Here is a 25,646-nt window from a genome sequence, read left to right as displayed (position 1 = left end):
TTTGGTAGTAGACCACTAAACCCTCTCTAAAAGAACCACGGAGCCAAGCTGGGGAAAAAAACAGTTTTCTCTAAACTGCCAAGGATCTACATTCATGTTCAAGCTCTCTGATCGTCCAGCGTCTGGTACGCTCCACATTTGCTTAAGTCAGACCGACATAATGAACACAAGATGCTTTTATGTTTTTCTCCAAATTGCCTCTTTGATGCGTTACACTGCAGACAGCGCTGACAGAATCACTCCTTTCAAATACAAAACACTGGCTGCCTGATGACATGGTAATTAAATAAATCATGAAAATGCAATTAAAACATAAATAAATAACTTGGTAATAAATTAACCTATTGTTTTGTTTGTCTTATGAGAAATACACTTACACCTAAAAGCAAATCCACCTGTACCTGTATCTCATAGAAGCCTCCTTAGATTGATGGTTAGGATGTGGCTGCATGTCATCTTCACATCATGTAAGGAGACGAGACGCCATCTCAAAGTGCATTCAAATTTGGATTCCTGCTGTCAGTCTTGGCGGGAACATGGCCCACGGGACGACTACTGAGAGGAAATACACCCGCTCAGTTGTTGTGAAAGAAACCGTCCAAAAGCAAGCAGCAGTCAATTCTCTGGCTCAGACCCGAGCAAGCAGACTGCAGCTTTGAAAGCACCTTTAAGGTTTCGCTCCTCTTGTACAATATGAAAGTGAAGACCCACAGCGTCTGTGTTACAGTGGACGTGCTGCTCTTTCTGTTCAAAGCTCATACACATGCAAATCTTGCGGCGCCGCTTTAACCCGCCACTCGTTTCCGTGATTTGTCAGTGTATTCATCCACCGCCTCTCCCTCTTTTCATGTCTTTCATATTCTCTCCATCAGTTCCACTTTAACCCAGCCCAATCTATCCTGGTGATGGAGGGAGAGGACCTGGAGAACATGAATGCCGCTGCGAGGAAGGTTTCCTACATAAACTCCCGTCAGTTTCCCACACCAGGCATCCGCCGACTGCACATCTCCACAGCTGTTCAGTACGTACGACCCGATTTCTCTGCCCTCCCACATTTTCTACCCTCTTTCTCAATTTTTTTCTCCTTTTTACCTCCATGCTTTCACTCTACAATCTGTTTTTCCCCACTGTATGAAATCTATATGATATTACATCTCTTTACAGTCTGTCCTTTTCTCTCTGATCTAAAGAGTGTTAACACTCACAGTGTTAACTCCAAGTGTTAAATAAACACACCAGATATCACAGGATGGCTGAGGCATAATTCCATCCTCCCTGTCCTCTCTCTCTCTCTCTCTCTCTCTCTCTCTCTCTCCCTTCCTCTGCTGCCATTTGCCTCCCTTAATACACCATTTTTGCTGTCGCCACCAGGTGCCAGTTTTTACATTTTCATGTCATGTATTAATAATTCTTTTGCCAGAGGAGTGAGAGAAAAGAGAGCTACAAATAGAGAGGGTGAGAGAGACAGAAGGTGAGAGAGAGAAAGAGAGAGAGAGAGAGAGAGAGAGAGAGAGAGAGAGAGAGAGAGAGAATGTGATGGGGGAGGTTGGCTGGTTAAAACAGCCTCCCTCAGTGGGTTACCATTAAAATTCATGATTGTTTTAAATATATGTAGACCCCTGCAGCACAGCCCAGGGGGTTCACTCTCCACCCTCCTGTTGGGTTCCATGCTCAGCTGTGGGCCTGAGAACTGGCACAGCAGAAGTATGTGTGTGGGGATGAAGCAGTCATCTTTGCTAGAGGCACGCGAATTATCAAGGAATACATTATGATAATGGCAGTTAAACTTTCGTCATTGCTAAATGTGGTGTAAATTTCCTTCTGACATGCTGCTGACAGATCTTAGGGACGGAGATAGCGTGTGTGTGTGTGTGTGTGTGTGTATGTGTGTTTGTGTGTGTGTGTGTGTGTTTCCACGGCATAGCTTTTGTTTACAGAGGCAAATTCATGTTCAGAGTCTGGTTGATAACACGGGTGATTCACCCTCCAATTTGCTGGTTTAAGGCTCTAACCAGTGAAGTCACTGTCAACAAAAAAAGCTGCTTCTGCAACTAAATTAGTAGGAAATGAAATATGGCCTCCTGCCATAACGCGTCAGCAAGCAGAAAAACTCCTCGCTCCTGTGGTCAATATCTCACGCTACAAATAAAGAGAGATGTTAATTAATTCCTCGAAATGCAATTAAATTTGTTCAGTGCTGACGCCTAATAACTGCAATTACTGCGGGTGTCGGGAAAATAAAAGTAACCACCACTAATCTTTGCAATGACCCTTTTAAGCTCCCTTGTCATATTTCTTTATAATTAAGTTGGAGCGAATCCAGGCTCTCTTTTTTTTTTTTTTGTATTTCTGCAGCCAGGCGGCCCACGCAGCAGCCGCATCCCTGCATCAGTGGGTTTGTATCTCCCACTGCTCACAACAATGGCTCAGTGCCCAAAACAGTGAGCAAACACACACCAGCGGCCATCGCGGCAGGAGAGAGCAGGAGAGATTACACCGTGTCCGAAATTCCCTCTCAAACACATTCTCCCGAGTGTGAGGAAGAGGTGGAAGAGGCAGACAAGCAGAGAGTGACTGAGATAGCCGTGTATGTGTGTGTGTTTGTTTTCGTCCAATGCTCAGAAGGATTTTTACCGTTTTTAAAGAAAATAAATGTCTGTCGATTCTTTCTTTTTTCCAGCCAGTGAGTAAAAGCACACAAATACTGCAGTCTTCCTCACTAACATGCACATTTAAGTGTTTTTACATAAACGTCAAATATAGAACTACAAATAAGCCGAAACTTAGACTGTGCCGAGCCTGATTAAGACCTTTGCTTGCCTTTGTTTGATCACAGCTTGGTTTGACTCAAGCCTTGGTTCTACTTGTGTGAGGAGGCTGTTGCCGGCTGTGTTACGTTCTCTGTTGCAAGATTCTCCAAAACGCCAGCAGCCGCTTTGCCTTTACAAAACAATCCTGTGTGTTTATCCATATTTTGCAGCAAAATATTGATATGTCTCAGTCCAGGAGTTAAGTCATTAGGTCATTAAGAGATATTAGATATTAGACACATAGATATTAAACAGATATGATATCGGATCGTTGCTGTCAGTGTTCCATCTCTGTTCATCCACCTCTGCTGACCCTTGATGCTATGCTGATGTGCACACTGAGTGAAAACAGCCCATCTTAAATGCTGTCAATTTAAGGTGCCATTTCCTAAAAAGCCTGTTCTCATTGGCCAGCATCTGTCATGTGACTGGCCTACAGTGGGTTTGTCTTACTGGAGGCATCAACCTCACCTTTCACATAAAATTATCAAAAATGATTTATTATAAACACAATATGTCCCCTTTAAAGCCAATCAACAGTAGGCGTCCTAAATCTATAGTGAGATGACAGAAGAACTTATGGCTCAAAGGATCAAATTTCAACATTTGATTTCAAAAAGTAAATATGTAACATTGCAAAAGTTACAATGTTGTATTCAAGAAATTCATTCAGTTGTAATTCCATGACAAACTTTTCTTCTTCACCAAGCTGAATCTGAAAGTTTGAGAGAAGACTTTTCTTGTCTTTCAAAAAACTGTGAGACCTAACAGGCAAACGATGTGAGGATGAAAGCGACACACATATGGATGTGTACATTGTGCCTTAGTTCACAGCAGAATGTCTGAGAGTGAACAGCTGTAATCTTATTCACCGCTGTGGCAGCCCAGGTTTCTGCACAGGAAATGGGCTTGTTATTATTTTTTCCCTTTCACTCTTTGCAGGCTGAGAGAAAAGGAATGAAAGCACTTATGTCCCTCACACTGACAAATGATCCTGGATTGAAAGACCTTTGGTGAAAGTTAAAAGCACCAATCTGGCTGTTTGCTCAGCTTTCACCCCTCTCTCCCTCTCTCACTCTAATGCCTCATGCTTTCCATTTGATTGATAAAGTCTGTAATCTGCATTATCACATATCTGCATTCATTTGTGTGAATTTGTTGATACGGCAGATCTGTGTGTGTGTGTGTGTGTGTGTGTGTGTGTGTGTGTGTGTGTGTTTGTGTGTGTGTGTGTCTCCTCACGGTCAGCTCACACAGATCCAATAGCAGTATGGGTTTGTTCATGCAAGGTTGCCCAGGTTGCCCGTAGATGCTGTGCAGTTGAATACATATTCTGACAGGCTGACATGCAGGTAGGGAGACAGACGTGCACATATGAACACACAGCAGGCTCACTGTTACAGGTTTCTTTCTGAGTGTTTTACACCCTGGAAATGGAGCGTCGTCTCTATTATCTCCAGATCTTTGACATTGCAGACTTCCTTTACCTCCAATAAGGAGGATCAGTGAAAAAGGAAATTTAAATAATTTTCAGGGGTAGGTTGGACATGTTCCAGGGGAGGAACCCATTAAGATTTTCTACCACTTGGCCTGATGGTGGTGCTGGACCACTTTTGAACCATAAGTCTCAAAATTCTTGTTTCCTGGTGATCATTGTCTTGTCAATAACAAGTTAGATTTCATCACTGAGTCGTAGGACTGGTCCCATCCCATCATGGACTATCAATAGATATATTTTTAAACATGGTGTTATCCGAAACGCAGCAATTACACTAACAGTCATGATCATTATTGGAGTTGTTGCTTTTTTTAGGCTTTAGTGGAGGAAAGCACTCCAATCAGTGTCCTTGTAGTGTGTGTGTGTGTGTGTGTGTGTGTGTGTGTGTGTGTGTGTGTGTGTGTGTGTGTGCGCACGCCTGTGTGTCAGCAAGGTGTCTCTCAAAAACAGCAAATGGGTTTTGATGACATTATGTAGAGAAGTGATAACTGGGCCAGGATTCGCTGTGCAGACTTGAATGCAGAGCCACATTCAGGGCTTTATGTCACTTTCTTTCATGTTTTTGTGGATTTCTCAGTCAGAATGAAATGAAAGGGAAAGCATGGCACATCCTGTGATGGATGATCAATAGGTGTAATTCAGCCCAGATCCAGATATTGATCCACATCTGTTACAAGAATGGGATTGCTGGATGGAGTTATCAGTTCTTTATCCACCCTTCTCTCTGAGTCCAGGTGTTTCGGAGAGGACACTTGTATCACCATCCCTGACATCGATGCGGTGGTGATGGTGCTGCAACCCAGCGGGCCGAGGATCACCATCAGCGGAGTGGAGAGATTGACCCAGCCGGCCTTTGACCTCGGAGCACCGGATGGCCTCGCTTTGTTCCAGGAGCTCCACATCGTCAGCACCGTCACCCGGGTGGACACCACCACACAGAACACAGGTACCACCAGCCTGTACGCTCAGGGAAACATGGAAACCTCCAGACTGTCTAAGGCACTGATTCTTTTGATATAGTTTCACTAAATTTGCCACCTAATGAGCTTAAAACAAATCTGATTTTCGCTTCTAAAAATATTGAAATTTTATTTTAATTTTTTAAATTTCCAGAATCAAATATTAATCAATAATTTGATATGCAAAGGCATAGTTTGGCAAGTTTTCCAGGAATTCTATCTTTATGTTTAATGGACCTTTCTACAATCTACAATCTACAATCAGAACATACACATAATCTTTTTAGAAACAAGTTTCAATTTCAAATTAAATGCAGAATAAAAGGTTATCGGGAACAAGAACCATCATCTGCCACTTCAACCGGTAACAAACCTCTATTGTACATCAAATCAGATCCGCAACAGCATTTTGATGTTTTATCTTTCCATTTAGAAAGGAATAAATACAGAAAACAAGAGAACCCTGGTGATTGGAGCTAAATATCCTCAGGCCAGAGTGTTTGGGACTCACTAGCTACAGTATGAAAGCTGTTAAGCTCCATCTGCGTCTCTACCTATCAAACCGTCCCCCACACTAAATATTTCAGCCGTGTTTTTCATATTGATACTGTGTTCAGTCATTCATGCAGTCCCGTAGCCTTTGCTGTACCAGCTGTCCTGTTAGCGGAACAAACCCTCAGAGGAAGTTTAACATTTCATCGCGCCTCACGAGGCTGCAAATCAGCAGCAGGGAATGTTTCTTTCATCTGCCACATGATTCTGTTGCTCTTTTGTTTTGAGCAGTTTAGTCAAACTCCTCCAAACACAAACACACACACACTCGTCTGGTGGGCGGTTAAGAAAGCCAAAAACTCTGAGGATGTGTTACTCACGCTCATGCGACGCGTTCCACTGTGAACCTGAGTGAACATAAATAGCAGAAAATTACTTTACTTTCATTTCTTCTTTCATTTTTCCAAGTCACAACAATAATTCTGCCTGAATATAAGGACTCGCAAAAATAATCCTATACTTCTCATGTCTTTATTCAACGTATTCTTTTGTCGTCGACAGTCAGAGCTCATATTTAATATCTGTTCCAACCTCCTTTAAAAGAACATCGTCCATATTTCTTGGTTTTCTTGCATGCACTCTTCCACACAGCACTTACTTTCTTTTTGGGATCCATTCGCGTGTTGACACCTCAACAGAAACAATCAATACTTCTGCAGGTCACATTTGTAGTTGTTTGTTTTTAGTTTGGTCTTTTCACTCGTCTATGGTCAACGGCGATGCTGTAGTTTATATCTGCCCTCGCCATCGGGGACGGGTTAGCAGCGGCCCTAAAGCTGCAGTGTAAGCTTGAACCTTTTGTTCCATGCAAACAGCTGGCTTTGGCAATACGTTGAGTCAATTCTTACAGTCCCATCGCTCTGCGTATAGGCCTGCTGGTATTAGCTCTTACACCGCTGCCAAGCCTCTGTTCTCTCTCTCTCTCTCTCAACGCCACGGCAACACCTGATTCTCCCTGTAACCCGCCTTCACCGACGCAAATGAGTCTGACATTTAAATCCCAGTGGCTTAGATTGTTGTCCCAGGATCGGCGCTACCAAAAGCGGGGGAACGGCGCGGGAAAACAGCCCGACTTGGCTCCCGCCTCGGCCCCGCTCGCAGCCAATTAGGAGCAGATAACCGAGAGCGAGGAGAGGCTTTAGCCCCTCCATTGTACGTAATGCGGCGGTGGAAGAAACAGACAGAGTAGCGTGTTGCTTTCAGAACTCAACGGCTCTTTTTTTTCCAGCGTGAAATAGACACTGCGGCTGGGGTGAAGAGATTAGCTGCAAGCCAGGGAAAGACTGAGAAATGAGAGAGAGAAGGAGGGAGAGAGTGTCAGAGAGAGAGAGGGAGGAACGATGAAGTTCCATAATGAGCAGATTTTGTGGTCCCCGAGGGTTAAAGGATTCCAGATGAATTACATATTTCTTTTGCAGGTTGTGCAATAAGTGTACTCTGGACTGTGTTAATCAGCCCCTCGCCCTCTGCTACGCCTCCTCTGTATCTGTCGTTCATTTGTCTTCTTCATAGAGCCTGATCAGCACGACTCATCCCTCTCTCACTCCTGCAGTCTCTCTGTGTAATCTGCCCTCTCTTAGTCTCTTAGTTCGTTATTTTCCCTCATTTTACATCAAAAACTGAAATTATGAATTAAAAAAGGATTTCTTTCTTCCCTTTTTTATATTTCTTATTTTGTTATTTTCTACTTTCCTGTATATATTGTCGTATAATATATTATATCCAGTATTTCTGATTCTTATTCTGGATTAAACATATTAAGCATTTCTGTTCATAAAGTAAAAGAACATTAAAGGACTTCTGATATATTATAGAGTTTGTGTTTGACATTGTCAGAGTTGTAACAGTCGAGTTTAACTCCTATAGAAATGCCTCCAGTACAACAAAGCTCACAGCTCCTTAAGCTTAAAGCCTTCAATTCTTCTGCAGCATGTTTACATCAGCATGTTACATGTTTGAATTTCCCCGTCAAAACACACCGACGCACCAACAAGACGAGCAAGCAATTACCTGCTCAGCTGACACATTTGACTTTCTGCCGGTGTTGTTAGTTGAGGCCTGACACAGCTGACCAATCTGAGCAGAGCAGACTTTGATGAGCACAAACAGTCTGCCTCAAACAGACCCCTGAATAAAAATAAGACCTGTGAAATGTTAAAATAAGCCCCTTGTTGCCAAACCTAACCTAATGGAACCGCAAATATTTCCACAACATCACATCAATGAACAAGAATAATACTTTCTTTCCTCTCTCTTTGTGTCCATTATCAAACGCGTCCTTGATTAGAATATGACACAATAACAGCGTGTTGTGGTTCAGTTGGCAGTAGTGGCAAAATAATGTTGCTTTTGTGAAAACACTGTTTTGTTTTCACTCAGTTCTCCTCAGACAGATATTTGCATGATTTGTTGAAAGCAGCACAATAAAACGCACTCCCTTTGTCATGCTGTGGCCTTCGTCTGGCGCTTAATGAAGAGCTCTGTCTGCTTGACAATGCTCAAATTGCTTTAATGGGTTCTTTTGAATAAAGCGCACAATTTTTATTATGAAGTTTTGCTTGAAGAGTAGAAGACAAAAGCACTTAAACTGAATTCTTTTGAGCGCGGGAACAATTTGCAACTTTCTTTCTGCCTGTTTTTTTCGCTCTCTCTCTCTTCATCTCTCCCTTCTCTCTCCAGAGGCCACACCCCCACCCAACACAGTCACACAAACCTCTCCCTATTTGTCTGTTGGGAGGCTGTTAAATGGGCATATCAGGTCCCCTCCCAGAGGGCTTCATAGCCAGGGAGGAAGCAGAGGTTAGTGCTTAGCAGCCTGTCTGCAGCCCCAGCAGCCCCTCGCACTGCTGTGATGGAGGCTGTCTGAGGGGACTTGTTACCACAGCAGCTCAGAGCAGCATCTGTGTTAAGAGAGTTGAGCACGCAGGAGCACACTGCACTGCTTCAAAATGGAGGTTCTTCAAGGCGCTCAGTGTCGTTTTGTCCCAGAAATGCATCCCTTTTTTTTAATGTAATGAATTGATTAGCTGTTGTTCATTCATTCAGGTGAGAACAAAGCACGAACTAACAAGCAGGGTCTCAGTCTACAGTACACAGAGCAGTGATCTGCATCACTAATGATTGAATGCAGAGTACTGAAGGCATGAGGAGACAGATGTTAATGCCAACAGTTGATCTCATGTGAAAAGCCTAATTGAAACTAATTGAAATGAGAAAAAGACTGATTATGATTCATAATACATTTCAGAGAAGCAAACATACGGCAAAGATCTCAAATAAATCAAACATATAAGGTAATGCACAGGAATAGATTTTGGTTTATTAAAATAAGGGGGGTGTGTGTGTGTGTGTGTGTGTGTGTGTGTTTATAGTGCACCGATCTGGAGTGATGGAGGAGATTATCCATAACTTGGACTACTGTGACATCCTGGTATTGGGGGAGGAGCTGAGGCCGGAGCAGGAGTCTCTCCAGCTGCACCGCAGCTCCCTGCTGGGAAAACACCTCGACGCCACCAACTCCACCTCTGGCATGTCCATATACGGTAGGTGACTATGGTGACAATGCTAGGGCTACCTTTTGTGTGGGCATGTGTTACAAAAAGCACAGTAACATAGTAACCCCCCCCTCCCTCCCCCAGGTGTGGACTCCATGTCCAACTATGAACAGGTGATGAGAGAGGTGCACTACTACAACTGGCAACCCCAGCACCTAACAGAGAGACGGTTTCGCCTCACATGCTCCGAGCTCAATGGGCGCTACACCAGCAATGACTTCAACTTGGAGGTCAGTACAAGTTGAGTTCTGTTCCACGTTGTGCAGGACTCCAGTCCATCACTGCACCGATCAGCTGGGAGGCAGAAATCACATTTACAGAGAAATACAGAGTCTGATTTCTTATGAGAATGGATTGTTGGGCTAAATTACACTCACAACAAAGAAAAACAGTATTAAATGATCATACCTTTTTTTGTTGTTTTGTTATTACTCCGAACACGAATCTAAATGAAACCAAACAATAAATCAAAGCTGCACTGAACACAAAAACAAACGCAAACCCTTTTAGTTTTGCAATTTGGGCGCAGAGATATTGTGATGAGATCCTGAGGCTCATCGTTGTGCCTCTCATCACGTTACAGCAGGACAGTGTTACAGGGATCTCTATGCCTCCTCCAAGCTGAACATGTCTTAAAATGACAGAGTTTACAACGGACAGTAACATCAAAACCCTTTATTTTTCTTCTTAATTGTATCATAGATGAATAAATGCATACAAATATCAGTAGAGAAGAGATGACAGGTCACTGCTTTGTTTTGGACTCAATAGTTTTAGTGAAATACAGGGTTGGAAGAGTGCGTGGTTGTGCCATGTCGTTCAAAAAAAGGTGCATTTCCTCTCGGCTGCAATTTCTGGTCGGGCGTCTCTTTGACGTCACCGGTGCTGAAATGTGCGTTCCAAGGGCGTTCCTGAAATGAGACACAGCCACAATGGATCTAGGAAAGGAATTAAACCTCATACACAACTCAGGCCAGCCTTCATGAGTTTGTCTGTTGGAGTGCATCCAGGGGGAAGAAACCCCAAGAGACATAAACAGAGTTGAGCTTACTCCACTACTACTTTACAGCTGCGGCTCCATCTGCTGCCTACACACACACACACACACACACACACCAAGCAAAAGCCCACTACCAGAGCTTAGACCGGCCTCACATCAGTTCAGGTTATGGTCGTCACCGTGGTATCACTTTGATAACAGTTGTTGCAAATTTCATTTATTAATGTACTGCAAATACGATACAAATGTCTCCTTTTGGAAAAATTCCCTCCGGAACTTCTCCTTGACCCAAATTCCAATAAAATATGAATGGTATTTGCTACCGTCCGCTTCTTTCTGAGATCCTGTCGATCACAGGTGAAGATGCAACTTCTGAAGAAGAAGTAAACATGTTACCAAAGACGTGACTTTTCATTTTACACACACACTATAAATAACAAGATGTAAGATGTTCGTGCCAAGTCGCTCTTGGAATAAATCTCTGAACCGTGGGGTCGAGAATATATTTCAAGCTCAGGCGTTTATGAGCATGTTGTGTTTTTGTAGAATTGATATGTTTGGGCCGGCGGCTGGCTCAGAGAAAAGCTCTAATGAGGAGGAACTCTGTGGGCAAGAAATGTGGACGCCTGACAAAGACGTTTTGGCATAAGTGCTGTGTGAGCAGCTTTCCATGGAATAAATGAGATACAATCTTTAAACCATGTATCCACTTCTGTTAACACACCCACTAATTCAACTTTCACACTCATCTGTCAAAGGTCTTTCATGTGACTTTGTAAGAAATCCACAGTCAGGAAATATTTGTTAAAGAAAATACACATCCTCATCATTTCACTTGTGGGTGTGAAGGTTCTTTTGTTCTTTGAATTAGAGGTGATGTCGTCAGGTTATCTGGATAATGACACCCAAAGGGACATAGTGATGATCTGGATTCTGTCTGCACTGTGATCAGATCTCAGCCATCACACTGTTAAAGCTCAGTCCCTCCTTAATGCTCTGTCTCGGTTTGTGTTGTTGTTTTTATGTCTGCTGTCACGATCTTTGTTCAGCCACAGCTCCTCATCCAAACTAACTTTATTGATATAGACATAATTCTAAGTTAAGGTGGTGTCAGCCTATAGATGAGTCTTATCTCGCAAATGTATCCAAGCTGTGCAGATTGTATTTACACCTGGATAGTTGGCAGATTCAGTTCAGTAGCAGCACAAATAATTGTAATACGTGTTCCGATTAATAGAAGTATCAACATTTTAAAGAAGTCTGGTTGTCAACAAAACCACTGAGTGATAGACTCTTTGCATAAGCCTATAGTAAACTTATGTATACATATAGCAGAATCTAAATATGAACTTAAATCAATTTTACCGAGTGGCAAAACCTGTTTGAAATAGCATCCCGAGACAAAAAACAAGACAAACTAACATCCTGCCGTATCTTCCCCCTCTTCAACACTGTGTATGTGTCACTGTCAACTGTTGGAAGTTTGTGCGAGTACACACACACACACACACACACCTCACACACATCCAAGCCTACAAAAGGCACATAGCAACATTTATCTCTTCACACTGCGGTCACACCTCTGCCTCCCTCTAATGTTTCCCTGAACAGTACAGAGCGTTCACCTCCACCTGTAATAGCTGCTCTGTGGGTGCCGATAAAGAGAAACTGTCAGGACTCCGTGTGTCAACCGAAATGGTCGAGCTGGATGTGAACAACGTTAGACTTATTCACTAACACCGCTTAAGTTTGATTTGGACCACTCGGCGCTTTATTTCATTCTGCTGTGCCGCCGGCTCGGACTCACAAATACATTTTCTCTCTCTGCTCTCCTTTCACTTTGTCACCGTGTTCTCTCCTGTGAGTCCAGACATGCTTGAACATTTAGGGGACAAGGAAAGTTCCAGAAGTATAAGGTTGCTGAGGGCGATAACATCATTTACACAGGAAGTCTGGAAGTTCCATCTGATCACCAATAGCTCTAATCTAAAAGGATCAATCATCAATGGGACCTCGCCTGAAAAGACACTGAAGCAAATGAAGACCTGTGGACATCACTGTGATTGCTTGGTTCTGTCTCTTCCTCACCCAGGTCAGCGTCCTTCCCACCTCAGAGTCCAGAGAACATGTCAATCACATGGTGGCCCCGCCTCAGTACATGCAGGTGGTCCACCATCCGGCCACCATACACGACCTTTACCCCAGTCACAGCTCAGGTAAGCCTCACTCAAACACAACCTGGTTTTCGGGTGAACATAGCTCCATGCTGCGTTCACCCTCATTATAACGCCGCCGCCGCCACACACACACACACACACACTAGCCACATGATGCAGCCTCAAGAGCGGTGATTGAGACCACTGCTCTTAGTTTGGCACACCAGGTTTAATTATTCAATAGAGTCTAATGGATTCTATTTAGAGTCCTGGAGGGTTCAGTGGACGGTGGCGTTAACAGCACGTGTGTGTGTGTGTGTGTGTGTGTGTGTGTGTGTGAGAATGGGGAAGAGGAGCGAAGAGGGTGTCGAGTGTGTGAGCAAAGTGTTGCAAAGAGGGGGGAAAAAACTCTGAAAGTAAAAATCCGGTTGTAGTGGCGAAAGATCCAAGATGTGTTTGCAGTGCAGAGGGAAAATGTGTGTGTGTGCAAGCAAACACTCACCCATCCTCCTCCGAACGGCGTGAAATTCTAGGGAAGTAGAGTGAATCAAATGATCATTTGAGGAGTCCTCTGTGAACACACACTTTTTTAACACACACGCACACAAACACACACTGGAGGAATGAGGGCGGGTGCAGAGTAGCTGTTTCTTTCAGTAGAAAAGATCAGAGCACCAGAAATAAACATTTTATAGAAACCCCCTCAGAGTGTGTGTTGTATTTACGGCACTAAATGAAGGTTATGATGTATGTTAACCCATGAAAAGAGACTGTGAATGCCTCTAAAACAACTTTGGAATGAAATAGACTAGAATTCCCCGTCTTCCTCAGCTTTTATTTGTGCGTAGAAGCCAAACGGACAAACCTAAAGCTTCTTGTAATGGCTCAGATAAATTGTCTCCCATGATACTGATGCTGATTCTTCTCCTCAGCTGTTCCAAGTGCAGCCACCATCGTAATAGTGATGTGTATCGCCGCCCTGGTGGTGGTGGTGGTGCTCGGCATCTACCACATCCACCTGACGCACCAGCAGGAGGTCAAACTGTCCGAGACGGCGAAAGAGGCGGACGCCACCTGGGACGACTCGGCCCTCACGATAACCGTCAACCCCATGGAGGTGAGAGAAGGGGGGGGGGGGAGGTATCCCCTCTATGCAGATAGGGGGAGGTCAAAGGTGTGATGGAGTGAACACAGCGGGATGAGCCTGACAGAATAAAGTGAGGGCAAAGATGATGAGGGCGAGGTGAAGAATAGAGACACGCAGAGAGAAAACAAGAGGAATAAACTGGATTCAAAGAACCAGAGGGAAGGGAAAGGAAGGAATAACATAAAGGAAGAGGGGGAGGGAGGCAGTGTGGGATAAACAGGAAAGAAGGTGTTAGTGGGACTGAGACACACACACACACACACACACTGTCTGCGTGTTAAACCTCATCTCCGTCCTGACATCACCACAGAACTTTGAGGAGCCCCAGGCGGCAGTGGAGGAGGTGAGCGAGGAGGAGGAAGATGAGGACGAGGACGAGGACGAGGACGAGGATGACATCACGAGTGCTGAGTCAGACGACAGTGAGGAGGAAGTTGACGTCCAGCTACCCAGGATGCAACACTCCAGCAAGAAGGAGCAGAATTGGGACAAAACAACGATATCTTACTGAAACTCAGTCACACTCTCTCTCTCTCTCCCCGTCATACACACACCTACACGCGAGCACACACGTCCATATATAAACCACAAATCTGATGGATGAAACAAGACAACGTGACATTGAGGCTCTAAAAGTAAGGCAACATCGCCCCCTATTGGAAGAGATGCACTACCTAAACACACACACACACATACACAGTGAAATCATCAACAACTGAGCCTATAATAAGAAAGAAAGAAATAAAACACAATAGAATCACGAAGCTGTTGAGAAATATTCCAACAATTTCCGTCTTACTTTGACACTTAAAGGGACAGTTTGCCAAATTGAGTTGGCCCCTCCCATTTCAGTCTATGTTGCACTACAGTGTAACACAATTACAGATACACAACAGAATTTGTAGATGTGACGTATGTTCTTTTTAATGGCTTACTATTATTATAGTTGTTTATCAGCTTTAGTTTGAGCCTAAATGCCAGGTGATTTTACAGAAATAGCCTATTTTCAATGCCATTCAACAACAACAACAGTCATGTCCAGCTGGGGGCGCTGTTGTGGATGTGACATCAGAACAGTCAAAGAGGTTTGAGTTGTGGGTTTATGAAAAGAAAAAAGTTGTACATTTTTATATGCTCCTTTATTGTAAATACTGAGTATAGTTAGTGCCCCCCCCACACACACACACATACACATACATGTAAACACTCCCTCCACCTGTACACAACATACTCAGCACCTTCTCATATGTATGTGCCCCCTTACAACTTAGCCTGTAGGAGTCTGTACTTACTTCCACCCTGAGTCCTCTGTGTGTGTGTGCGTGTGTGTGCGTGTGTGTGTGTGTGTGTGTGCGTGTGTGTGTGTGTGTGTGTGTGTGTTTGTAGCGCTCCGTGTTCATATCATTCCAGCTGAATGCAGTTTGGGTTTTGTTTGGATGGATGCACCGCTGCCTCCATAGAGACGGGCCAGTTAAAGCTGCACTAGGCCAGAGTTTTAGCCAAGATCGTGTGTGTGTGTTGAAGTATAGTCTACAAAAATGCTGTGTAAAGAAAAACGATTTTAAAGCTCTTTTCATTTTCATTTAGGAGTCCATTCTGAAATATGTACAATGCTTTAATATGAAAAAAAAAAACACATTGATACATTTATATCAGCACTGTTGTGCACACTGAGTGAAAACAACCTATTTTACATACCGTCTCCGTAAGACCCCACCACCCCTGACTGACCGTTGCATGTTTAACCAACATGTTACACAAGTTGCCCCCTAATATATTAACACTGTAAAAATGAGGAGAAACAACAACAAAAAGCAGATTCTACTTTTAATAGATGCTTAGAGATCTTTTCTGTTATCTGTTCATCATCAAATCACCGGCTTCCACAAGCCTCTGCTTCATTAGCAACGCTGAGACCAAACAGGTTATTGTACTTTACACAGTTAAAAGCACAACATTTGGATGTTGAGATAAATAAAATGATAATCATGTACAAGCAAATTAAGTCTAAAACTGTAATTCTCTTGTTATGTTACTACTTTCACTAATTCTGCATTTAGACACATGGAGGTCAGAGGTTAACTCCGCACACATAATCATTTGTTTTCTCCAACAGTCTATGTCGTGACCAATGTGTAGCTAATGAACATTCACACTCAGTACATTTACATGCACTTTCAAAGTTATACTGCGATTAAGTCATGTTTACATCTTATTGTCATTCAGACTGCCACAAGCCAAAGTAACACACAGCCGTTATGCAATTGTAAATCAATTGCTTCAGACACACACGAGCAGTGGGCTCCTATTGAGTCTGTGCATGTACACAGGTTCCTATTGAGTCTGTGCATGTACACAGGTTAGGACAAATACTACTAGTACTAGATAGATATTAGTGCTAAATTCTGGTATTGAGTATGTAAATGTACTGTCTACCTTCATCATAACAATCCATCCTTCAGTGCAGCCACATCAGTAGAGCATCACCAGCGTGCACACTGGCCCTTGTTGTCCAAAATAAATATTGTTGTTCGGTATGACTGCAGATAGCAAATCGTCTCAATGTAACAAATAAGAGCAAATAACAAAATGTCTTCTTCACAGCAGCAAATGCGTGCTCTAACCATCATCATCATCATCATCATCTCGGTCTCCAGTCATTAATGCTAAATTAGGAAGTCAGAAATTAATGCTGGTGTCAACACAGCAGAATACAGTTTTTAAAGTAAACACCTTTACCCCCCCCAACCTCCAAAAATCCATTTGTTTATCTTAACATCACCTGTTGAAATATGGAAACATATTATGCAAAGCAAATCAGGGGAATGTTGTTTCTGTGGTTTGGAGTCATTAAGCATCGTGTTTCCCTGTAGAGCTGAGCTTAGTGAACCTTTGACGGGGGTCCTGTGGGTGTAGCAGGGTGAAGCTACTGTGTGTGTGTATTGCTCTGTGTTCACGTAAAGATCTCATACGTTGTTTAAAGAGTTTTCCTCATCTACTGTGACAACTGGTCTTGTGACATCACCTCCCCTCCCTCCTTGCACCCTTTGACCCTTGGAACCTTTGGTGGATTTTGCATCAGCCCTACTGTTGTCCTGACGTTTGTTTTGGAAGGGGAGGATGGTGACATTAAGATGGAAACCTTGTATAATGTGTAAAACTTTTTTTAGTTCTTTCTCTGGACTCTTTGGTCGGTTCTCCTTTGGAATGGTCACTACAGCACTTTCTGTAAATTGGCCAATAAAAACTTGTTTTAGAATCAAGCTGTGGGTTTGGTCTTTGTGTGAGAGTGCATGTGTGTGTGTCTTAAACTATGAGATTTAGATTTATTTTTACATGAATAATCTCAATTTTTACATATTTCATATATTGAGAATTATTTACAAAATTGAAAATCACCAACTATTGATCAACACTGGTCTGTGAATATTTGTGTTATTGTCAAGTTCCTTCATTGACTTCAAAAATCAAAATAGAGGAAATAAAGGACAGTTCAGTATACTGCACAAATAAAGTACATTAATATAAAGAGAAATACTTCCATCCAACCTTTTTGCCTCCGAGAGCTACTTTAAAATATTAAAGTGTCCAGGAGCTACTCATGTTTAACATTATTAGTGACATTTAACCACATGGCTTATTCTCCACCCAAACACTCTGAATAAGTGTCTTTTGTGTGAACATTTACAAAATGTTGATATCCTACCCTCACATTTGGTATCAAAATCTCTTCAATTCAGCAACATGAGCATATTCTTTTCTGTATACATTTTCAGTGTGTCAAGCTTTTTGGTGACTTTACTCTTTTTAGCAACTTTACTCTTTTCTGTAATTAGCAGGCGAATGGTTCTTTTGGTTCATGTTTCAGTTTGAGTTTATGTATAGCCATGATATATTTCCTTTGTAGTGATCGGCATTTGAAGTGGAACATTTTGATGTCTTTTTTGAATGTTTACGCCCTCTATAGAGCATAAAGGTGTGCCAAGCCGAGACCAGATGGAAGGGGTTCCGGTGATGCGCACACCATCATTGACGTATCCGTTTCCGTACGTGGCCGGGAAGCTGAACGAGACAATAGGATCTGGAACAGTGCTAACTGTATAGAACAAACCGTTTTCACGTCATTTGGGCCTTTTCATTTGTGACAATATCGTCAACTTTACTGCAGATACGCTTTACTGTACCGTCAGATACGCAAGAGACCGGGACTCCCAGAAGTGGTTAGAACTATCAAAGCTGTGTCAATGGGACACAGCAAAACAAGGTTTTGCCACTACAATTAGTCAATGATGCCGCTATATTGAACCTTGGAAAGGATCGACGCTGGAAAAAGTTTGCGCTGAGGAAACACCTGTCGTGGTAGCGCGCAAACGCACCAAACAAAGGAACAAAGAAACAACGAGACAAAGCTGAATCAGAGGTATGTGCGCTTTATGTTGAATGAAATGAAGATTAGATGATTTGTACTTTTGGACACCTTTTTGTGGAATTTTTGAACCCTTGGAATTCAGAGAATATTTGAGTTAAAGCCCGACGTTCATTGTTTGAGATGACGCCGGTGAAATGAAGCCAGTTTTTGGTAACGAAAGTTGCGCAATTTGAAGTATGGATTACTTGGATTGAAGAAGATTTTTGTTGGAAATTAAGAATTTTGATTGCCTATTTTTTGTGAAACGAAAAGCGTAATTGTTTGGAATAGGATGGCTGATTTTGAAGAGGACGTAACTACGGACAGACTCAATGAAACTTCGGAGGCTATGCGCTCCTCTAGAGCGGGTAAACTCATCTAACTAGAAGAATGAATATTGTGAATACCTTGATGGAAGATGAGACAAGTTTGGAAGAAATGAAACGAAATATGGACACGTTTAATGCTAAATTAGATTAATTTAGATCCTTTCATGAGTTGTATCAACAAGCATTAAATGAAGAGGATAGAGAGGAGGGTACAAAGACTTGGTTTATACCGAAGCTTGAACAAATACAGGCTTTTTTGTCTATTGTCTCAAATTGGATTGCTGCTAGAGAAAATCCTGACACTGAACGGGATGTTCCTGGTGCAGCGTCTTGTTCGGATATGCTCGGTCCATGGGCAAAATGGAGGGACGCTCTGCGCAGTGAGAATGAAAGACAGTCGACAGTCAATAAAGGAAAAGTTACATCCACGAAGTCTGCACGCGTTCGTGCGGAGGCAGAAAGAGTAGCGCTACTTGCTAAGGCTGAAACTCAAAAGCATGCATCAACAAGAGCAATTAGATTGTCAAAGAGAACAACTCGGAAAGAGAAGGGAGACTTTGGATTTACAAGGTGAATTGTCTGCTATTTCAGCCAAAATTGAGTATCTCAAAAAGGCAGAATTACAAGGGCAGAGAACTCACACGTCCCCTACTCCTTCTCAGAGTTCACAAGCAGGACAAGAATCCGAAAATCTTTCCAAAATTCTTGAAAAACAAAATCACTTGACAAGTCTACTAATTCAGCAGCAGATGTTGCATACATTACCAAAGGTAGATTTAACCGCTTTCGATGGAAACATTCTGCAATACAAGTCCTTTATCCAGTCATTCGATCACCTAATTGAAAGTAGAACAGACAATAACCAAGATAGATTGCAATTCCTCATCCAATATACCAAGGGACAAGCTCAGCAGCTAGTCAAGAGCTGCCAACACATGGATGCCAATAGAGGGTATGAAAAGGCAAGGAAATTGTTGGATAAACATTTTGGTAATTCATGAGATCTCATGTGCCTACATGAAAAAGGCTCTCTCATGGCCAGCTATGAAATCTGAGGAACCCGGAGCTTTGCAAGACTTTTCATTGTATTTAAAAAGTTGCTGGAATGCCATGGAACAGCTTGAATATGTGGACGAATTAGAAACAATCTGTAGCATGAGAAAAATTGTCTTCAAACTTCCTTATAATTTAAGGGAAAGATGGCGCTCAAAGGCCTGTGAAATTCTGGTACAACGAAGCACCAGGTTAAGAATGGCTGACTGGTGAGCTTTATTGAGAGGCAAGCAACCATTGTCTCAGACCCAGTTTTTGGTGACATTCTTGAGCCTAATAGCATAAGCAAAGTCAAAGCCCCAATGAAGCACACAGGTAGATGTGAAACCGACCCAAAGTACCCGTGTTGATGTGAGGCAGATTCCACAAACAGAACAATCCATAACTCCTTTTAAAACAGTTTATGTATGTTTCTTCTGCACTGGTAAGCATGAATTGATGACGTGTTCTCAGCTTAAATCAAAGACACATAAAGACAAAATAACATTCCTCAAGCAGAATGGAGTTTGCTTTGGATGCCTGGCAAAGGCTGGACACATCAGCAAGGACTGTGCCAAACGTCTCCAGTGTTCCGTATGCAACAAACAACATCCCACTGCCTTGCACATCAAAGCAAAAGAGGCAGCAGTGTGTAGCATACAGGTAAAAGCTGATGGGCATACTGGGGCCGGTAACGCACAGAGATCTAGGGATACACTGTCTATTGTACCTGTTCAGGTGAAAAGCACAAGGGGTAGTAAGAGCATTAAAACCTATGCCTTTTCAGATCCTGGCAGCTCTGCTACTTTTTGCACAGAGAATCTCCTGAACAAACTGGACATCAGAGGGAAAAGGACTAACATCTTGTTGAGGACTATGAACCTGGAGAAGTCGGTGAATGCCTACATGGTGAATGGATTGGAGGTTAGTGCATTAAATGAGAACAATTTTATTGCGCTACCTGAAGTGTACACTCAAAAGAGTATGCCTGTAGATGTTGACAGCATTCCAAAGACATCAGAGCTGTCGAAGTGGCCTCACCTGAGTGAGGTCCAGATCCCGAAACTCAATGCAGAAGTGGAGTTGTTGATTGGAAACAATGCTCCTAGAACCATGGAAAATCGTAAACAGTCACATGGAGATGGGTCGTATGCTGTGAAAACCATATTGGGATGGGTTATCAATGGTCCTCTGGGAAGCAGTGTCATTACAGATAGCAATGGGCTTTGTAATGTTTCTGTTAATAGAATATCAGTTGTGAAACTGCAAGATTTGCTTGTACAACAGTACAACCATGACTTTAATGAGATTTCGGACGATAAAGAAATGTCAGTAGAAGATCGCTGAGCAGTCCATCAAGCTGCAAGATGGACATTACAACATAGACTTACCTTTCAGGAGAGAAAGCCCAGTCATGCCAAACAACTATCAGGTTGCAGAACAACGCTTTGTGATGTCTTTTTTGAATGTTTACGCCCTCTATAGGTTATGGGAACATGAGCATAAAGGTGTGCCAAGCCGGGACCAGATGGAAGGGGTTCCGAAGATGCTCACACCATCATTGACGTATCCGTATCTGCACGTGGCCGGGAAGCTGAACGTGATAATAGGATCTGGAACAGTGCTAACTGTATAGAAGAAACCGTTTTCATGTCATTTGGGCCTTTTCATTTGTGACAATAAATATCGTCAACCTTACTGCAGATACGCTTTACTGTACCGTCAGATACGCAAGAGACCGGGACTCCCAGAAGTGGTTAGAACTATCAAAGTTGTGTCAATGGGACACAGCAAAACAACAAGGTTTTGCCACTACACTGTACTTTTACTCTTTTTAGTAACTTGACTCTTTTCTGTAGTTTTACTCTTTTTAGTAACTTGACTATTTTCTGTAGTTTTACTCTTTTTAGTAACTTAACTCTTTTCTGTAGTTTAAATCTTTTCTGTACTTTTACTCTTTTTAGTAACTTTACTCTTCTCTATACTTTTACTCTTCTCTGTACTTTTACTCTTTTCTGTACTTTTACTCTTAAGTAACTTTACTCTAAAAATTACATTTACTCTTCTTAGTAACTTTACTCTTTTTGGTAACTTTACTCTTTTTGGTAACTTTGCTCTTTTTGGTAACCTTAGTCTTTTTGGTAACTTTAAGCTTAAAAGTAACTTTACTCTAAAAACTAAAAGTACAGAAAAGAGTAAAGTTACTAAAAAGAGTAAACATACAGAAAAGAGTAAAGTTACTAAAAAGAGTAAACGTATAGAAAAGAGTAAAGTAACTAAATAGTAAAAGTACGAAAGAGAGTGAAGTTACAAAAAAGAGTAAAAGTATAAAAAGTAACTTGACGCTTAAAAGTAACTTTACTCTAAAAAGTAACTTTACTCTTAATACTAACTTGACTCTTAATACTACCTTGACTCTTGAAGTAACTTAACTATAAAAAGTAACTTTACTCTAAAAAGTAACTTCACTCTAAAAAGTAACTTGCTGCATAAAAGTAACTTGACTCTAAAAAGTAACTTTACTCTTAATAGTAACTTTACTCTAAAAAGTAACTCAACTCCAGAGGTGGACAGAGTACACAACTTCACTACTTGAGTAAAAGTACAGATACTCCTTGTCAAATATTACTCTAATACAAGTAAAAGTAGCTTAGTCAAAATATTACTTAAGTAAAGTACTAAAGTATTTGCTTAAAAAATTACTTAAGTAAAAGTATTTTAAAAAGTATCTCAGGAAACGCAGGAAAGGAAGATAGCTTTATTGTCATTGTACATGTTTATAGCTCAAAAAGTACAAATAAAACAAGAACAAAACAAACAAACAAATAAAGGCAAGAAGCCAAGAAGCCTTAGGGAGCTGCTTAGGGAGCTGGTACTGAAGGTCATCGTTGACATCTTCTGCCATGATGTCTTCAACACTGATGAAATCCACTTCAACTTCCATTTCATCAGGGCCATCATCTTGAGTTGCTTCCTCCTCAGTTACTTCTTCAGGTACAACATTGTTGTTTTCATCTTCTCCATAGACTCGGAAGGCCTTGACAAAATTCGAACCGTTATCAGTTGTTGTTCGGACGATGTTGTCACGGATTTCATACTCTGAATGTATGTCATTCAGTGCACCTGCTAAGACATCAAATGTATGGGCACCCTTTAACTGCTTACATGCAAGACCAACAGACTGCCTCTGAAAAGTGACAGGATCCAGCCAGTGTGCTGTGACTCCAATAAAGCTTCTCCTCCTCGCAGTCCACAATCAGTTGTTGTAGCTATATATGCAGCATTCTGCATTGCCTCTTTCACCTGCTTCTTCATCACTACTGTAGCATTATCAATCCTAACCACTACCTTGGTCACTTTGATATGAATTATATAAAAAACATGAACAGAAAGTCAACTTAATCAACTGCACTGCAATAGTTGCCATATTTTAAACCGTTTAAAATTGGCAACTGTGATACTACAAGCTCTATATATAATTACGTTTAAAATGTTCATTTTAACCAACATTAAGCTAGCTAACTTCAGTAGCTGCTTTACATACCGCGACGTGCTTTTTCAGGTTTGAAGAAGAGTTTTTGTAGGCCTTGATGTAATTTGTTCGCGGTAAGCACAACAAACATTTAAACTGAAACGAATCAGTTTTGGTGACATTAATCTCAAACATGGGTTTCAGATAAGGCCAGGGGTGCTCCGCAGGAGTCTCTCCATGTGCTTCTTCCTCCATTGTCTGGCATGACGTAGTAGAGGTACGGCAATACGACTAAGACAAACCAAAAGCGAATCAGCAGAAACAGTTTTTTTTCTCAGAATTTTGAAAAAAAAAAAAAAATTTAAATAATCATCAGCTGACGTAAGCTCAAAAGTAGCAAGTAACGAGAGCATCAATAAAAATGTAGTGGAGTAAAAAGTGCAATATTTGTCCTTCAAATGTAGTGGAGTGAAAGTAAAAGTATCCCCCAAAAATAATACTCAAGTAAAGTACAGATACTCAAAAACTGTACTTAAGTACTGTACCTAACTTATTGCACTTCTACTCTAGCTCTAGTTATGCTCTTAGCTGTTGGTTTAGGAAGGAAATGCGCTTACGATTTCTTGTGACCTGAAGTTCTTTTATCTACCTTTGTTGAACACACTTATTGCAAGTCGCTTTGGATAAAAGCGTCTGCTAAATGATCGTAATGTAATGTAATGTAATGTAAGTACAGTACTCAAGTAAATTTACTTCGTTACTGTCCACCACTGCTCAATTTTAAAAAGTAACTTTACACTTTTTAGCAACTTTACTCTAAAAAGAAAGTCCATATCTAAAGAAGTTGACCCCACGGTCATCGATTTTTGAATCAGCATCCAGGCTGCAATGGCATCAATTTGAGTGAATTTGGGGCAAATGGGGAATATTGTGAAAATTGGTAAAACGCTGACCGTGGTCATCGATTTTTGGAAGTAGAGAAAATTTGAAAAGCCCATATATTGGACAAGGAAGGACATAGAGAGCTAAAATTTCAGAATCAGCATCCAAGCGGAAATGGCATCAATTGGTGTGAATTTGGGGCAAATTGGGGAATATTGAAAAAAATCAAAAGACGTTGACCCCGCGGTCATCGTTTTTTGAAACTAGAGCAAACATGAACAGCCCATATCTTGGACAAGGAAGGAGCGAGAGAGGTACAAATTTCAGAATCAGCATCCAGGCTGCAATGGCATCCATTGAAGTGAATTTGGGGCAAATTGGGGAATAATGACATTTTGGTTAAAAAGTTGACCCCGTGGTCACCGTTTTTTTAAACTGGAGAAAACTTGAAAAGCCCATATCTTGGACAAGGAAGGAGTGAGAGAGCTCACATTTCAGATACAGCATCCAGGCTGCAATGGCATGAATTTGTGTGAATTTGGGGCAAATTGGGGAATATTGAAAATCTTCCTCAATATTCCCTCTTTCAAAAGCCCATATCTCGGTCAATTTAAGAGCTAGAGCTCTAAATTCTCAAAATCAGCAGCGGCAGGACACGAGGATCGTTTTCTGTAAGTTTGGGGCAAATTTTATTTTTGGTCCAATTTTCAAAGAAAAACAGTGTAACCATGGACCAAATTGTTGGTCTTTTTCAAAAGCATGTATCTCAGTCAATTGAAGAGCTAGAGCTCTAAAATTTTCAAAATCAGCAGCGGCAGGACACGAGGATCATTTTCTGTAAGTTTGGGGAAAATTTTTATTTTTGGTCCAATTTTCAAAGAAAAACAGTGTAACCATAGACCAAATTGTTGGTCTCTTTCAAAAGCCCGTATCTCAGTCAATTTAAGAGCTAGAGCTCTAAAATCTTCAAAATCAGCAGCGGCAGGACATGAGGATCATTTTCTGTATGTTTGGGGCAAATTTTATTTTTGGTCCAATTTTCAACAAACGACAGTGTAACCATGGACCAAATTGTTGGTCTCTTTCAAAAGCCCGCATCTCGGTCAATTTAAGAGCTAGAGCTCTAAAATCTTCAAAATCAGCAGCGGCAGGACACGAGTATCATTTTCTGTAAATTTGGGGAAAATTTTATTTTTGGTCCAATTTTCAAAGAAAAACAGTGTAACCATGGACCAAATTGTTGGTATCTTTCAAAAGCCAGTATCTCAGTCAATTTAAGAGCTAGAGCTCTACAATATTCAAAATCAGCAGCGGCAGGACGCGAGGATCATTTTCTGTAAGTTTGGGGAAAATTAAATTTTTGGTCCAATTTTCAAAGAAAAACAGTGTAACCATGGACCAAATTGTTGGTATTTTTCAAAAGCCCGTATCTCAGTCAATTTAAGAGCTAGAGCTCTAAAATCTTCAAAAATAGCAGCGGCAGGACACGAAGATAATTTTCTGTAAGTTTGGGGAAAATTAAATTTTTGGTCCAAGAAAAGCAGTGTCACCATGGACCAAATTGTTGGTCTCCTTCAATGAATCCCCATCCTTTGGGGCTTTTTGTGTGTTTCCTAGGCCAAGATATGGCCCATCCAAATTAAAGTCAAATTGGATAAGGGTCCCTCCTTACCTCCTCCTTCCTGATAGAAGAAGAAAAGATGTTTGTAATAAATATAAATTGCATTGACTATTATGCAATTTAAAATGTTTAGTAGGCTTGTATAGGATACCAACATTATACTCTGTTTCTCTCTTTGTTCTCCTATGGTGTGTGAGACCTAAGGGGGAGAAAGGGAGGAGAAAGC

The 25,646-nt window shown here is 41.6% G+C and overlaps 1 protein-coding gene across 1 annotated transcript in view; it reads left to right on the top strand.

Moving 5' to 3' along the window:
• The window catches only part of LOC142992657 (calsyntenin-2-like), a 126,056-nt gene extending 111,097 nt beyond the window's left edge, over positions 1-14,959 (top strand). The window contains 7 exon segments of the mRNA XM_076143163.1: positions 873-1,021; positions 5,043-5,254; positions 9,191-9,361; positions 9,458-9,603; positions 12,466-12,589; positions 13,462-13,646; positions 13,987-14,959. Of these exon segments, the coding sequence (XP_075999278.1) occupies positions 873-1,021; positions 5,043-5,254; positions 9,191-9,361; positions 9,458-9,603; positions 12,466-12,589; positions 13,462-13,646; positions 13,987-14,187 (1,188 nt within the window). The 3' untranslated portion in view covers positions 14,188-14,959.
• Positions 14,960-25,646: the final 10,687 nt, after the last annotated feature.

Source organism: Genypterus blacodes, unplaced genomic scaffold (genome assembly GCF_046128005.1).
Source record: "Genypterus blacodes isolate CSIRO-AG114 ecotype Tasmania unplaced genomic scaffold, CSIRO-AGI_Gbla_v1 ptg000003l_1, whole genome shotgun sequence".
Taxonomy (NCBI): Eukaryota; Metazoa; Chordata; class Actinopteri; order Ophidiiformes; family Ophidiidae; genus Genypterus; species Genypterus blacodes.
Note: the sequence above shows the minus strand (reverse complement) of the source record. Positions and strands in the feature narration are given on the sequence as shown.